The sequence below is a fragment of the Podarcis pityusensis genome, assembly GCF_964106645.2.
Source record: "Podarcis pityusensis genome assembly, chromosome: 5".
NCBI lineage: Eukaryota > Metazoa > Chordata > Lepidosauria > Squamata > Lacertidae > Podarcis > Podarcis pityusensis.
Window position 1 is genome coordinate 68,735,519 of NC_138032.1, and position 16,975 is coordinate 68,752,493.

Here is a 16,975-nt window from a genome sequence, read left to right on the forward strand (position 1 = left end):
ATCTTTGCAGCATGCATGAACTGCCTCTGGATAGAAATAACTCCTTTGGATTAATATACTACTACCACTACTCTTTTAATTGTTTTAATTCTGTCCTCAAAGTCCATTAGAAGTATTGATTCAGCTGCAGTTGTAAGTGACAATACCTACGATGGTAGATCACCAACTTTCTTGTTACTCTGCAATTATGAAGTTACAACAGTGTGTGTAAGCTGAATGGAGTTTTACTTTGCCCAGGTTTGCACATGGCCATTTTGCACATAGTCTGGACTCCCAAATAAACTTAAGGGAAGACAAGAGTTTTAAGTGTAGGATTGAGTGCAGGGCATAATTTCTCAACCGGCCACCCAGTGCAGATTTTCATTCTTTTAAAAACGGCCCCAACAATGGCCTTTCCTTGGAAAAATAAAAAACTTATGACTGATCCATTTTAGACCTATATGTAAAATCTTGTTTATACTTTGTATGTGGACACGATTAATTATTTGGTTTGGTTTTTAGGAAAAGATGACTTATTCCCCCAGGTCAAATAGTTTGGCAAAAGATTTTCTCAGCCATGGCACAAACCTCCCCCCACAAGCCTAGTCACCAGGGCGTGTCTGTCCCCTTAGTCAAAAGATTGATTTCAGGCACCCCATCTGAGAAATGAGAAGTTGCGCCAAAGAGCTAGCTATTAGATGCAAGTGCCTTCAGGGGTGACCTCTCATCTTCTAAAGAAGGAGATGCCTGCTGTGTTGAAAGAGCATGTGCGTCTCTCATGCTCTGTTTTTGCCTCGTCAGCACCAGTCCATCAACAATTTGTGAATAGGTGCTGCCTTGGCTGGTAAAAGCATGTGAGTTGCAAGCTTTTTTTTAACCTAACTCGCACCGTCTCTTTGGGAAAGGAGAGGTTGTTCCTTGTTGCCTTGATCAGAGGAGTGCTTAAGAGGTAAGTGGCACATGCCAGCACTCTGTAACTCTTCCCCACTTCAGATTAGGAGTACCAGTACCCATTAGGAGTACCAGGAGCCTGCCTGGCAAGAAGCGTGGTCACATCTTGCATTTCAAAGCTGTACCAGCCCCTGGGAAACAGTCTAGAGTGAAGCCAGATGTGAGTTGTTTGTAGACCAGCATGGTTCAGTATACCTGATCCAACAAAAAACTTCATAAAGATGCATAACCTATAGCGCACATAGGTTGCTTGACTACAACTCCCATCACCCATGATCATTGGCCATGCTGGCTGCGGCTGATGAGACTTGGGAGTCCAGCAACATCTGGAGGACCACAGGTTCCCCATCCCTGTAGGTATGCCAAATACCTACAGTAAACTATCCTGTTTGGTCGTAATTGTACAAGCCAAGCTGATAAAGTACTGTAACCAAAGTAAAAAGCTGGGTATAAGGCTATTGGGAGTGCCCTGTTACTCCAAGCTAGTTGAAGGTGAGTCGTGTTCTTACACGTTACTAAAAGAGAAGTACCTGCTTGGTAATGGGTCTCCTCCATACAGTATTGTGCATGATATTATACTGTTGCTATACATAGCTATGAGAACCAACCTACTTTAGCCTGTGCTCCATAATTGGGTTCTGAATGGTCGGATTGATGTGATGCGATAATATACATTGTAATGCAACTATTCTGATTGGTTCGCTTCACAGCTGAGGCGAGCCACCATTTCAAACCCCATAACAGGCGTTTTGGAGACTGCACATTACAGAATTAGCAAAAGGTAAGATTTCACTTGCCGTATATTCTTTCCCTTTAATGAGTGCCTCTGCGGTGCTCATTAGGGGAGAAAATGACCAGAAAACACAAGAGTTTGATTATTATTTTTCTGGTCCATTTCTTTGCTCTCTGCAGATATTGTAACAAACTGTTACTGCTGAGTTTCTCAGATTCTTCCTCTAACCAGAAGTTCTGTCCTTGTATGCCTATTTAGGATGTATTCCTAGTTTGTTCCAATCTGCCTCAGTGTTTTCTTGGGTAGAGATTTCAGTTTTTCCTTCTTCAATACAGAGTGCCATTATCTCCATCAAAGTCTTCCATGTCTTGGTTTTTAAAGGATAGCCTCCCACAGAACTGTCAAAGAGGCATGCAGAGTTATTAAGTTCACTAGTAAAATGAGCTCTCTGCTTCCTGTCTGTGAAATTTACAGAAAAGTGATCTTGGCAAGACAGCTCTTCAGCTATTTGTATTTAGGGATATTGAAGCACTTCTGCAAATCTATCGCAACAGAAACTATCATTTTATCTTGCTTGATTGCTAATTCCAGTTTTGTTTTGCTAGAGCCAGGTGACACATTCCCAGAGAGACTTCTACTAGTTGTGGGAAGTGATTAACAGACTTAATTAACCTAAACTACTGGCTTGATAACTTTTAAACGAGTTTTCTCCTGGCAATTGCTCACACTTACTAAAAAAGCTGTGGGGTTTCCCCATTTATCGTGACACAATATTAATAGTAATTAATCGCAGCTTAATATTTATTTACACCTAGCTCTTATGTAAAGCTCTTGTGCATGGCAGTGATCAGTTCCCCCTCTGTTTAGCTTTATCTGCTCCCAGATCATTCACTGACCACTACAAAAAATTATGAATTACAGTATTTAGACTCTGGGAAGTTCATGCAACAGTTAACTGAAATAACCCTATTGCAATACCTTGTGAGGTAGGTTAGATGGTGAATGGCCCAGGGTTGCTACAATGAGTTTAATGACATCTTTAAATATCTATGTATATCTCCTGAGTCTCGTGCAAAAGCTTTATCTTTTCTTAAAAAGCAAAACTGAGGCAGCAATGCAAAACAATAAACTTCTGGGTACCGAGAAGTTCTCTGTGAAACTCTGCAAACAATTGGCTTGCATAAACTTTCCATTTGGAGGGAAAAAGTGAAAGGACAATCTAACCAAATTTACTGAACCAATTGAGATTAATTGGGGAGTAACGGTAGCAGCAGCTACTGTAATCCTTTTAAATGTTCTTGCTGATCTGAGCATTACATTCCATCCAGACCAATCGGAACCCTTCTAATTGCCTGTGGCTTGGCCCAGAAGAAGCTTGCTACTAGAGTAAGCCCCTTGTCCTTTCTCTTTTTGTAGCTGAGCCGAGCTACTGTGCATGACCCCCAGACTGGGAAACTGACCACAGCACATTACAGAGTCTCTAAGAGGTAAGGGGACGCTGGTATGTCGATAAGTTGCTACAGAAATTCTCTTTGCAGTGGCTTGTGTCAAACTTGGTGTGGGATTCTTTACCTCCTTCCCCCTTCAACTAATTGCTAACTAGATGAAAAGGATGGAGCCTTAAATAGAACACTAACCTCTGTGGCTCTGGAAGTTTGGAAGGCTTAAAGGGGAAAATCCTCAAATTTAAACTCTTTGGGTAAAGAACAAGTCAAAGTTAAACACTTCAGGAATGTCCTTGTTTCTCCCACGCTCAAATCAGTGAGTCTTAGGTTGCAATCCCATACATGCTTACCTGGAATAAATCCTGTTTTAAGTCAGTGACCTTACTTCTGGGTAGACATGTATTGGATTGCTTTGTTAAACACTTCTGTATATGTGTCAATGCATGAACCTTACTTTCTTACCTGCATGATCCCACCAGAATTAACACAACATTGTTTTATTTTAGAAAGAATCCTTGTAAACGACATGCTATATAGCATCTGCTTGCTTTTACTTCTATGTCAGGATGCCTGTGTTAATCTTAAGCACTTCCTAGGAGGCACATGGTAAACAGGAAACACATTCTATGTTAATGGTAGCTTGAGATTCCTAGTTCGGATTCTATTTTTAAATAGTTAGTGTACTAAATATAGTAGTTGTCTTTTCCCATCCTTTTAAATGTGTATGATTAAAAGTTACTGTTTATGGCACACACAAAAAAATTCCTTACTGGCTTAAGGGGATATTTCAGTGAGGCACTTATAAATACTGTTAATAGTTTGTAAATCATTCAATTTCATGGGTTTTTCTTCTATAAAAAAAGTATGGCATAAGCAGCCTCAAAAATTATTTGCTATTATAATATGCCTGTCCACAAAAAAATGCCCAGGGGAAAAAATCTAGCTTTTACATCAAATGTGTGTAAATCAGGATTTGTGCAATATGTCCAGTACTTCCTGAAAACATAACATGAGATTTTCAAGATGGAAACTAGCATGCAAGAGCACGCTTGTGTCGCAAATTTAGTGGAGAAAGTGGTCTTGAGCTGTTTAATGGATCAGTAGTTGACCCTCATATACACCTGTTGCAAAACATGGGGAATAGTTGTTCAGAGGAAATGAATGTCTCCTCTTAAGGTGCTATCCAACACTTTTGTACAAGAGCCAAGCTGATTTCTAAAGCAAAGGCCACTCGTTAATATTAAACACCTTCTTGAAGTTTGCATCGTGTGTGTTGATTCGAGGAAAGAGAAGCTGCCTTGACCTTCAGGGATTTGTTACATTAAAAGCCACAATTCAGGAGCAGGCAAAAATGTAGACTGCTTTCCTTTAGTAATTAATTGTTACGTCTCCTGTTTCATGTGTGTGGTTTTAGTAGTGATAAAGTGTGGGAACTAATGTGTGAGTTGTTAGGTATAATTTGTGCCTCTGTAACCTCCTTTTAGAGCTGTTCTTCTCCTGGTGGTTTAAATCACAGTAGAACCTATTGTGGACATTCAAAATATTTACGTCAGCTGCAGTTAATATCCGCCAGTGGGCTGTGCATTCTGACTATCCAGTTTGAATCTGTTTTTGCCTTGTGCAGTTCTGTGAAAAGTTTCACACACCAGGCAATATTAAGAAGACAGATTTTTTTCAAAACTGAAATCTGTATTGCCGAAGGAGTAGGTTTTCGTTCCTGTCAAGGATATTAGTATTTTTTTGTTAAAAAAAACAAACTAGTAAAGCCACATTTACAGGGAACCCAAAAACTCTCTCGTGTATTTTTAATAGAAGTTTGCTTCCTCCTCCCAAACATTCCAAGCACTCTTTCCTAGCTAACACATTTCTATATTAACGGCATGCCTCTGCTTATGACAGGACTACTGTTTGTGCTGAAGTACGTGGCAGGCTGCATGACGGTGGCATTTTGCCAGCAGTGGAAAGCAGCATTTAGAGCCAAGCCATGTGTATGTAGTACCATAATATTTCGGCCAGTGTGACTTTCAGGAAACTGCTGGTCGTGATGTATGCCTGTGAAATAGCCAATTACTCTACGATATAGTTTCCTCTCTAGAAAGAAAGTGGGGGGGGGGGGACTTCTTTAAAGGAATTTATTTAGCCCATGACAGTGGAGTCTCCACCAGACAAATGCATGCCTTTCGACATTACTTTTTAAAGTTTTAGGAACAGTCCTTCCTAGTAGTGCCGTTTTTAAAAGCTTCAGTGGAAAGATGCTGAAACTTTTAAGGAATCAAAGTAAATGTTGATGGAAGTGAAGGTACCTTTCTTGAGTATTAGTTTATTTCAAAAGGAGAGAACCTCAGAAATATTGTTATGCCCAATAAATTTAACTTTTAACAACATTCAACATGGAAAAGCTTTTTTGATGCTGTCGAGAGCAATAAGAGCACATTGCAGTGTTCAGAGAGCACAATTTCCCTCACAAATGATACAGAGGCATTGCAGGATTATTTTAGCTTCCACATGACTGTGAGCTGAAATGAAAAGTGTTGACAAGTGATCTTCCTGGGAAAGGAAATGGGAGGATATGCTTGTTCCTCTTGCAAGATAACGTCTCTCTCTCCGCCCCCCACTCCATTTCTGATGGATATGCAATTGATGGGTATATGTTGACTGAGTTGAAGTAGAAAAAAGGCATTGAAACAATTGAAAGTTGACATTTTTACGAATTAGGCTACAGGAGAAGGAGAAGGCTGAAACATTACAGCAGGCACAGTAATAGAGAAGCAGCATTGGAACCCCTTCTGCAAGTCCGTTTGACTCCCAGAATGGTTCAAAAACCAAAGCGTGGCTTCCGATTGGCTGCAGGAGCTTCCTGTACTTAATCGGAAGCTGCGTCGGATGTTCAGCTTCCAAAAAAAGTTCGCAAACTGGAACACATCCAGGTTTGCGGCGTTTGGGAGCTAAAATGTACTGTGTTTATTTAGCTTCATCCTTACTGAAAGAAAACTCAGGGTGGTCTACATTACAGCAGAATATAAGAATTAGAACACAATATAAAATTGCTGTTAAAAAGAAGGAGCTGAGCAACCTTATTCTGCCAAGCTTTCATTCAGAATCTAAAACGCAATTTAGAGCTTGCCTCATACCTAACAGCTCTCCATTCTGGCTGGGCCTGACAGAAGCTGAGGCAACTGTCCCCAATCGAAAACCACGGAATAATGTATGCCCATCAACCCTGCCTACCCGGAAGAGTTCCAGAGCAGCTTTGTATAGTCGCTGGAACAAGTAACAGGAGATGAGGTGTTCCATAAGAAATGCTGGGCTAGGCCACAGACGGCTTTGCAAGTAAAAACCAGCACCTTCATTCAATTGAGTCCTGGAACAACTTGCTGCCACTACAATGGTGGCTTTATAATCGGGCAGAAGGGGAGAAGCAAGCTTAGTGGCTGCAATGTGTGGAAGGAGGAAGATGCAGGAAGTTACTGTGGGGGTGGTTTGTGTGCAACCGGGGGGGGGGGAGTGTTGAACAAATGGAGGTAGGAAGAGACATGGACATAAGGGTGAAGGTGAAAACAGGTACAAAGCTGGGCTGCAGAGCAGAAAAGAGAAATCGCTTCAGAAAGTAGCTGCATGGGATGAGATGGGGAAGCCAGCGGGTTAATGTAGGGGTAATGAAAGAGGGGTTATTAAGTGGTGCAAATACTAGTTTTTCATTGTAACTAACTTCGCTTGCTGTAATACGAATTTTCTTCTTTAGGAAATAAGTCTCGCTATGGGTAATGCTTTATGTGACATGACATTTTTTTTTTGTTATAAGAAATACATTCTCTGTCTATATTTCTTATGCTTGCAATTGCTCTGTATCCTAACAGTCGTTCTGATAGTTTCCCCCCTAAACCTCCTTGCCTACTAACTTCGGACAAACATTCAGCTCTCCCTTCTCCGTACCCTTTGAGATTCTGTAACCTGTGTGGTGTCATATTTTACCGCTCTTGATTAGAGATTTGCTGTGATCCTTTTGAAAAGGAGGGTACTAAACAAACTCGAGTGGTAGTGAAAATACAGTTTAATCCTTTCAAACTGGTATACATACATGATGTGTTTCTGCAAGGGATCTTTGACCATCAATGGTGCATAAAAATCATGTTTGCTAATCGAACAACTAGCTTTTGATTACTGTTTGGTTTTTAAGGTGTACAAACTGTGAAACTAGGGTCTTTAATGTTGTCCAAGCTTCTAGAATATGTGGGGAGTAGACACCTTAACAGAAAATTCAGGTTTGAATAGAAAGAGGCAGAAACTGAGTGGGCCTGTGTGTGTCTGGTAGGGCAAAGAATTTTGGCAGGGAGAGAGCCAAACACTTAACAGCTTCTCCAGTTTCAGATAAGATTGTGCTATTCCTCTGCCCCCAGCCCTCAGCCCACATTTAAATGAACGTTTCTTCTGGACACTGCTTTTTACTTGGGAGTAGTCCATGTACTTTACTGCTTCAAACAGTCCACCCCATCATTACAGTCCCTGGTAGGAATGGAAATAAGTTATTGTGACTAATCTAATCTTGAATCCAACTCTCATCCATGAAAGCTTATTCCACAATAAAATGTGTTTGCCTGTAAAGGTGCCACAAGACTCATTGTTGGTTTTTTGTTGGAAAAACATGGCTAGCCCTCTGGAAACTAGTCTCGTACAGTGAATTGTAACCTTGTAAAATGGTCACAATCATAAGCATCACTTATCGGCTATCCTGCTGCTAGCTCAGTAAAACGGTTTTCAGGATAATTAGTAATATATATAGGAGAGCCCACACCCCATGTGGAGCGGGGGCGGGGCAGGTAGAATTTTTCCTACACTTGGGGGTGAGAGTGGGAAGTAATCTTCTTAAGCCACCAGTTGCTTATTAAAATACAGTTAGACAATACAGGGTTTAGTCCATTCATCCTTAGCTGTTTGTTGGACAGTTTCTAGGGCAATTGTTTCTGCCAGCTTGTTAGTGGAGAGGTGGGAATTTTGAGTGCAGTTCTGGCATGGAGAGGCTTCCTGTTTTTCACATATATCAGCATCAACAGCTGAATCGGTGTAGGTAGGGTTCAAGTATACACCATGATGTGGATGCATATATAAGAAAGCAAGATAGAGCTTTTTTCACAGTCAGGCTCACTGGTTGGACAGGAGAGAGTGGGTGGTATTTAAGTTTAACTAAGAGGAGACCCATTGATATCAGTGGACCTAACTTACTAACTAATGGACCTGTATTAATTTCAGTGGGTTTATTATGCGAGTTAATTTCCACGGGTTTATTATGTGAACTGCAATGTGCACCACTGTAGCATTTCCTTCACAATCGTCGTGAATCAAAGAGGGTCTGGCATACATTGCAATATTGTGTATATCATGCTCTCCCAAGTGTTCTTTTGGGTCACAACTTACTTACTTGATGGTGGCCAACCAAAGGGGATTGCTTTGAAGAAATACAGCAGAGCTGCAATATATGCCAATAGGGCTAAAGTTGTTCATTAAGTGGAGCTACTGAGATGTCGGCTATCACATTTAGTGTCGGCATTTGCCTGTAGGCATTTTTGCACAGTTAAAAAGTTGTTTCTTACTGGTCTTGAAAAGTGATGCTCTGATCATACTGGTCAGGAATAATATCTGTTTCCATGTTTAGTGCCTGGCTGTCTGGATATGAAAACCCTGTAGTAGCACGTATTAATGCAAGAATACAAGATCTTACAGGACTGGATGTTTCCACAGCTGAGGAGCTCCAGGTGAGCTGAGGAGATATTGAAAAACCCAAATGCCACCCCCAAACCCCACGCTACTTGAGTATTAAGAATCTTGCTGGCATCAACTCATCTCGTACTGGTTTAAATAAAATATTTGAATATGTTGTTCGTGTTACCCTCCCCATTTCTTAAAAAAGGGAGAAGACTTCAAGAGCGTTGGTTCAAATTTTCTTCTTCACATTTGATTTTTGCTTGTTTTGCTGTTGTCTGCTGTGTTAGCAGATTATAAAGTGGCAAACATGTAACTGAACCCCAAAAGTCCACTTTCAGAGAAGCAAATTTAGAGGAGAAAAGCAATTCTGTCTGCATGTTTGCTTAGCCCTGACTCCGTTTCGGAAGGGTGGGAGGGGGCAGTGTGGCTCATGCAACTCTGTTTCACTCTAAAGTCATGGCTTTTCATTGAAATAAAAAAAAAAAAAATTGAGCTCTGTTACCTGTGTTTGTGTGTGGAATGCAGTTAGCCACAATATTTAAGTGTATGGTGGAAAATTTAAAAATGCAAACTCCAGTTCAGAATTTCCTTGGGTGAGTTCAGTTGAGCAAAACAGGGAAAAGATTTTTTTAAAGGAAAAGAAAAATGTTATATTAGGGTGGGAGCTACATTGTTGACATACATTGTTTTAATACTTTGAAAATCATTTTTTAATGGAAAATGAAGTTGGTGAATCTTCAGTAAAGGCAAATGAAAGGGAAACCTCAGGCCGTTGCTTAATTTAGTTCCTTATTTGGGAGAGTAGACTCAAGTTGGTGGCACTACTAAAGAGGGCATAGTTCAGCCTTTATTTGTTTGTTAATTATTTGTACAGTGGAACCTCGGCTCCCGAATGCCTTGGGAGCCAGAACGTTCAGGCTCCCAAAAGATCAAAAACTGGAAGTGATTGTTCCGGTTTTTGAACGTCGTTTGGAAGCCAAACGTTTGACATGGCTTCTCATTGGCTGCAGGAAGCTCCTGCAGCCAATCAGAAGCTGTGCCTTGGTTCCCGAACCATCAAATGGACTCCTGGAACAAATTAAGTTTGGGAACCAAGGTTCCACTGTACTTACAACCTGTCCATCACCAGATGGCAGGGTGGCAGTGAGGTTGGGACCATGTGATTGCAGTGGGTGGGACCTGCCAGTCAGGTGCTCCTGATGGTGCACCTTCATAACGCCAGCCTTGCCACTGCCTTGCAGAATCGGTGCCAGTGCTGGGAGGGAAGCTGTGCCCCACCACACACATTGCTCCTGGGCCTGATTTTATGACACTCCTTGTTAGCAAAGCATTAACGTACATATGAAGCAGATACTTCATCTCTCACCCTGGGTAGTTCATTGGTTGTTTGTTCTTCTTCTGCTCTAGGTCGCCAACTACGGCGTAGGAGGCCAGTACGAGCCTCATTTTGATTTTGGAAGGGTAAGTCTTTCTCTGTCCTGCCTTTGTGCTTTACACGCACTGTGTTTCTTTCTTCCAGGTAGCAAATTATGGAGTGGGAGGACAATATGAGCCCCACTATGACTTTGCTCGGGCAAGTAAAGAGATGGGTGAAAAATGAAATAGTCTGAAGCCTAGGCCTTTCAGCCTGTGGCACAAATGTTTAATTGAGTGTTTGTGTTACATTCAAGTCTTCTAATCCGTGTGAAATGATTAAAGTCCTCTAAACCACCATTTGAACAACAGAGAATAACAAATATTACCAAAATGTTAAAGTGAAATGTTGTTAAGTGAATGAAAGGATTAAAGGGGAAAACTGCAGGAAATGGTGGCTGGTACATTTAAGGTGATGGTATTAAAAAACCCCCAGAGCTCTTATGTCATAGTGATATATCTGCAACCAACCATAGGGTGAAGGGCTTTTTAAAAAAAATCCAAATGGGTTTAGGCAGGCTTGGATATTTATGGGTTTCAGATCACTGAAACTGTTAACAGGTTTATACACCTGTTTTAAGTTGTTGTACAAATTAGAGGAACCAAGTGATCTTGATGGGATAACATCTCTGTTTCTCTTAATGTTAGCTTATATTTACTTCTGGGTGGGCTGCCAGATTTTTATTTTTTTTAATACTATCTTTTATTTTATATTGGGACAAGGCTGCAAGAAATAGGACAAATGATCTTAAATGGTGGTTTACAGGGCATTTATGTGTTAAATAACACCGTCAATTAACATTTTTGTTTGAGCCCACCATACATTTATTAAAATTATTGCCTTAACATAAATCTTGATTTCCCTTCCCTCTTAAAAAATTATATACAGTAAGTCTATATTGGCTTATATGATGCATATCGTTAATCGTTTTTTCCTCCCATGCATGCGTTTAGAAAAAAACCTGCTTTTGAAAGAATATCTTTGCTGTGCAATCCTGTTCAGTAAATCTCACTTTACTAAATGGAGCTTCCTCCCAGATACATATGTCTAATAATGCACCCTTCCAGCATATTTGCAGAAGTAAAACCCATTGACTTAAAGTAAGTGTGTATAAGAGTGCCGCCTTAATATACTAAAATAGCATCCAATAATATAATGTGTGGGAAACACTGGATTCTTCCCAAGCATGTACATGTGAAAGCAATTAGGGTTGAGCAGTGGCAAAAAAATCCCTTCTAATTCTAGGGGTGAAAAGCACATTGTTTGTTTTGACATAAATCATTTAAATTGCCAAGTATATTTTAAACTTCTGGTTGCCTTGAGCTGCAGTTGGTGGTCAGCATACAATTTCTTGTTGCCTGGTTGTTCTATGTGATTTTTAGACCAATTCCTCTAATCTGCAGATGTAGGAGAGAGCAATGGAAACTTGTTCAGCCTAAAAAGATTATGTACCTTCAAAAGTCATGTTACTTTTCTAGATTGTGATGGCTATTTTCATGGGATTTCTGAGAGGTCCCCAAAGATCATGTTCCCCAGAACTTCATGTATTTATTTTTAAAAAGCATACTTACTCTGTATATGCATGCAACTGCAGGTGGAAGACATCTTACACCAGGCATAGGCAACCTTCGGCCCTCCAGATGTTTTGGACTACAATTCCCATCATCCCTGACCACTGGTCCTGTTAGCTAGGGATCATGGGAGTTGTAGGCCAAAACAGCTGGAGGGCCAAAGGTTGCCCATGCCTGTCTTTTTACTATTTACTATAGTTTTTACTATTTACTATAGTTTACTATTTACTATACTTTTACACTATTTACTATATTGCCCACTATACATTGGACCCAGGAGGCAATTTCTCACCTTACAGGAAAGATGTCTCTTCCCAGCAGAGAAGGTTCTTAGCAATGTAAACACTTCAGTGACTCATAAAGTCACCCTTTTTCCTTTAGCAGCCAAAAAGATCAGAAAGAAGACCCTGGACAGGCAGTGAACTGTAAGGGAGACGCAGAGATCTAAATAGAGACCATTATTTGTGGCACAATATGCCTTTTGCTTGTATTTATTTTTGATTCAGATTTGTCATGGCCAATGACTACCACATTAAAGTTATTTGGATTGTATTGGATTTACACTGCTTTTCATCCAAAAAGGCTCCCAGAGCAGCTTACAGATCAGTTTCTTAAAAAAGATAGCCCTTGCCCTCAGGCTTACAACCAAAAAGTCATGACACACAACGAAAAACGAATGGGGAGGGAGGAGGAAACATGTAAGCTTAGGCATCCGTCCTTAAAGTTACAGTTCTTATATTGATCAGCTAGGATCAGAACTGTTCAGATAGCCTGATAGAAGGGCTGCTTTCTAGGTGGCAGTTGAGGGAGAGCAGCTGAACTCATAGCAGAACAAATGGAATAGCTCTGCTTCCCTTCTCTCCCTTTGCTCTGCAGCCTAATGAAATTATACAACTGTCAGTGATATCTTAAGCATCCGCAATACATCAACAATAACTTACAGTGTCCAAATCTCATTCCTGTTGGCTCATTCCATTCTCTCTCTCTGTTATCCATCACTGGAAGGAGTTAAGAGTTCTCAGTCGCAGCATCAGAGAGATGCCATGTTGGGATAACCTAGTAAGTAAAGTCTAGCCAGGTCCCAGGACACCAGAAGCATACCTTATGCTTTAAGAACTTTGTATGCTGATAGTGTAAAACTCAAATGCTGAAATGACAGCTTATTTGAACCTTTAACTTCTGGATGAAATGCTTGATAATTTTTCAGGTAACTACTACTAATTTTCCCTTACTTACATTGTGCATTCTAAAAATTAATATTTGTAAATGTCTACCCTAGCGCTAACATTGTGTGCCATTGTTGGGTTTCGCTTGTACACTAAGACCTTGTACTGCATGTTTTTCTACACAGAAAGATGAGCCGGATGCCTTTAAAGAATTGGGTACAGGCAACAGAATCGCAACATGGTTATTCTATGTAAGTAAGATACTTATGGAGGCAAGATTCAGCCATGTCGCCAAAAGAGCTTCTTTCACGCAGTGAAAATTATGAAGAAATGTGTGGTTCTTTTTATAATTCTCCTGTTTGTGTTATGGCAGCATAGCAAGTAGCCTTGCATCAACACTCACTGTTTCCCATGTTGATGCTGCTTCCTAGGAGGTGGGGAAGGAGGGAGGAGAGTGACAGTGAGGTCAGCATGGTGCATTTTCCCTGCACCAACCTCACCTTTATATCCCAGTACGCAGCAGTAATGTGGGGGCCACGGGAGGTCAGGCGAGTATCACTGGATTGCCTGCTGCTAGGGACCATAGTGCTTCAATTGTTTTGTTTTTAAAATAGAAAACTACACTGTACCACATCTTGAGAATTGAAAGAAAGGGTCACAAACCTAAATGAATGAATGTCTGTGTCTAGCTAGGTATCTTTGTCACAAATATCCTCTGTCTCTTTTAATGCAATCTGTACCTGCCCAGGTATCATTCCAGCATCCGCAGCGTATTCCCATAGATGATGGGGTTTCCTTTCATGTACAGGTTGGTGATTCCTGTACTAGAATGTAGTGCTGTGTGCTTCTAGTGGAGTACTTTAGATACCCATGTGGTACAGGCATACCCCTTTAAAAAAAATTCAATCTGCCTTATTGTTCAAAACGTCAATGGCGAAAAATATCCCTACAATGTGCTGCAGTGCCCTTGAGATCAGATCAGTAGTGAAATCTATGGGATTACTTTTTGGAGTGGCTAGCTTAATGCCTCACACCATTTCTTTTGTCAGATGAGTGATGTGGCAGCAGGAGGAGCGACAGTATTTCCTGAAGTAGGAGCTAGCGTTTGGCCTAGAAAGGTAGGTGAAATACCTGTATATCATAGCCGACAGTCTCCATACTATTCCTTCCACTTAAAAACCATCTATGCTGCATCATATAATGAAGCTGTGTGAAATGTTCTGAATGAGAAGATTGGTACTTACGCACATCCTGGCTTAGAGATAAAGTATGCATTAGGCTCCCAGTACATTTCCGAGCACAATTCAAAGTGTTGGTGCTGACCTTTAAAGCCCTAAACGGCCTCGGTCCAGTATATCTGAAGGAGCATCTCCACCCCCATCGTTCAGCCCGGACACTGAGGTCCAGCACCGAGGGCCTTCTGGTGTTTCCCTCACTGCGAGAAACCAAGTTACAGGGAACCAGGTGGAGGGCCTTCTCAGTAGTGGCATCTGCCCTTTGGAACTCCCTCCCACCAGATGTCAAAGAGAAGAACAACTACCAGATTTTTAGAAGACATCTTAAGGCAGCCCTGTTTAGGGAAGCTTTTAATGTTTGATGCATTACTGTATTTTAATATTTTTTTGGAAGCCGCCCAGAGTGGCTGGGGAAGCCCAGCCAGATGGGCGGGGGATAAATAATAAATTATTATTATTATTATTATTATTATTATTATTATTATTATTAAATTCTCCGATGCAAACTGATTTTTTTTTTGTTGCGAAACACCCTGTGCAGATTAATTCAAAATTTTACGGAAAACTCGCATCGCTGCCAGCGGCTCAATAGGTGATGTGTGAGCATAGCGCTGAGGAGGACTTAGAAATCACAGGGGGGAGTAATGATCAGTACATTTCCCACACTTTTGCTGTTGCCTGTGGTTCTGCCTGTTTTTAGCCTGCCTTAGCTTTTCATTTTCCAGAAGTTAAACTGAAGGCAGTTTAATGAGTCAACTCCGCTTTATATCTTCCCAGGGGACAGCTGTATTTTGGTACAATCTTTTTCCAAGCGGTGAAGGTGACTACAGCACAAGGCATGCTGCCTGTCCAGTATTAGTCGGAAACAAATGGGGTAAGTATGAAACCAGAGAATTTACGCAGACATCATAGCTGCCACATTTTGAACCATTTGCACATAGCCAAAAGATAAGAACAACAAAAATATCATTCTTAAATGAAATGTGAGAGCGATGGGTAGGGAGATGAAACCTAAGCAAGTCCAGTTTGCCGGCTACTGTATAATTCATTGTAGGTAGGTGGGGTTTTCCACTGCAAGTTCAGTATTGATCTTTTCAGATCAATATTGCCAGGTATTAAATCACCTCACAGGGTTGTTAGTAATGGTAAAAAATAAATAAATCTCATTGTTCAACAATAAATAGGAAGTAATTTGTCATACGATGTTTTTAGTTAGACTTTGGGAAGTTGCCATTCTGTACCCAGAGCAGTCTTTTACAAACTAATATGTATTCACTGAGTTTAGCCAGGTGTGAGTAACCGTATGTAAATGTGCCTCTTCTCTCTTCCTTTTCCTGTAGTATCCAATAAGTGGATCCATGAACGTGGGCAAGAATTTCGAAGACCGTGTAGTTTATCAGAGTCGGATTGATCCAAACCTCTCCCTTTTCTCTTCCTTTTTGTGCAACTTCCTCCCACGTTTTCCTTGATTAACACTGATAGTTTTACACTAACACTCCCCTACAACTTTTGTCTCCAGTGCCAACCAGTTCTTCATCTCTGGACCTTCTTTTACATAAGGACAAATGTCTTTGCTAATATACCGTTTTAAATTTTTTATAGAGAGAGTGTAATTGATTTTAAATGTTTTGAGTTTCCATGGCCAAAATAACTTCTGCCAGAGACACTATAAACTACATTCTGCTGAGGGTAGAATGGATATGGACAGTCTGTCCTCAGACAATGACTTTGTTTGCTTGGAGGGTAAGATGCTATACATGTCTTCCACTTCTGTTCCTTGTTTTTAAGAATGCCTGATCATGGCTATAGAACTGTAGACAAGGGCTGTGAGCTGCATCCCATTGACATCTGTAGCAAAACTCCCCCACCGAATGCAAAAGATCAAGGGCTGTGTCCATGAGCCTTAACTTTCTGGGTGACTTTTCCAGCGTTGTGAAAGTTCAAACACAGAAAGTCTTCCTTTTTTATATTTTAAAAAATGCCTCTTGGATGAACCTGGCCGGTGATCCTAAAAAAAGTGAGCCAGCAGTTATGCACATAACTATATAGTTGCTCAAGCAGTTCTGTTCTTTTTGCAACTTTACAAGAACAGTTTTGTGGGAGGGACAGGACTTGCTTTCCAAGTATGAATCTTCTTCTGAACCATATCACAATTCAGCTTCTTCCTTTTAAAAATCGATTGCTGCTTTTATCGTTTTGTAACTAGCGAAAAACACTATGGATCCGTAGAGACAAGAACATTGTGGGCTTAAAACACAGCATTGTGCCTTAGTCTCGGATTTTGATTTGTATAAAAACAATTTGTATGATGAGAAGACGCACACTTCCATTCCCAAAATGCCAAACTTTTCCCCCAGCCAAGGTGTTTTGTGACAAAGATGATATATTTATAATACTAAATCTTTTTGAAAGCTTTTTGTTTCGTGTACTTTGGTATGTTGTGGACCCTGAATGTGTTCTGTTTCAGTTTACTCGCCTTTTACCTAAACTAGGGCTGCGTTTACACAGGATGTTAATTTGAACTCTGCAGCATACACAGTTCTGAAGAGGTTAGTCATAGCTGTCTTCTTTATTCTTCTGAGTAAGGGTTTTCATTATTATAGGCTCTGATCAGAGCCTTTTAGCATGCCTGGTGTATCTTTGATGCTTGCTGTCAAATACAGCCAAAGTTGTGCCTGAACAAAGATGGATGATTTGGAATCCACTGTGTACACATTTACTCCTGGCAATAGTTGGATCAGTATTTTGGGACAGAAATGGCTGGTTCCTGTACAGAATCTC

General features: G+C 40.6%; 1 protein-coding gene across 1 annotated transcript in view; it reads left to right on the forward strand.

The window, feature by feature from the left end:
* Nucleotides 1–16,609, forward strand: part of P4HA1 (prolyl 4-hydroxylase subunit alpha 1) — a 30,598-nt gene extending 13,989 nt beyond the window's left edge. Inside the window, 7 exon segments of the mRNA XM_081004723.1 lie at nucleotides 1,641–1,711; nucleotides 8,759–8,858; nucleotides 10,216–10,269; nucleotides 13,145–13,210; nucleotides 14,009–14,077; nucleotides 14,972–15,068; nucleotides 15,535–16,609. Of these exon segments, the coding sequence (XP_080860849.1) occupies nucleotides 1,641–1,711; nucleotides 8,759–8,858; nucleotides 10,216–10,269; nucleotides 13,145–13,210; nucleotides 14,009–14,077; nucleotides 14,972–15,068; nucleotides 15,535–15,605 (528 nt within the window). The 3' untranslated portion in view covers nucleotides 15,606–16,609.
* The last annotated feature ends 366 nt before the right edge of the window (nucleotides 16,610–16,975 follow it).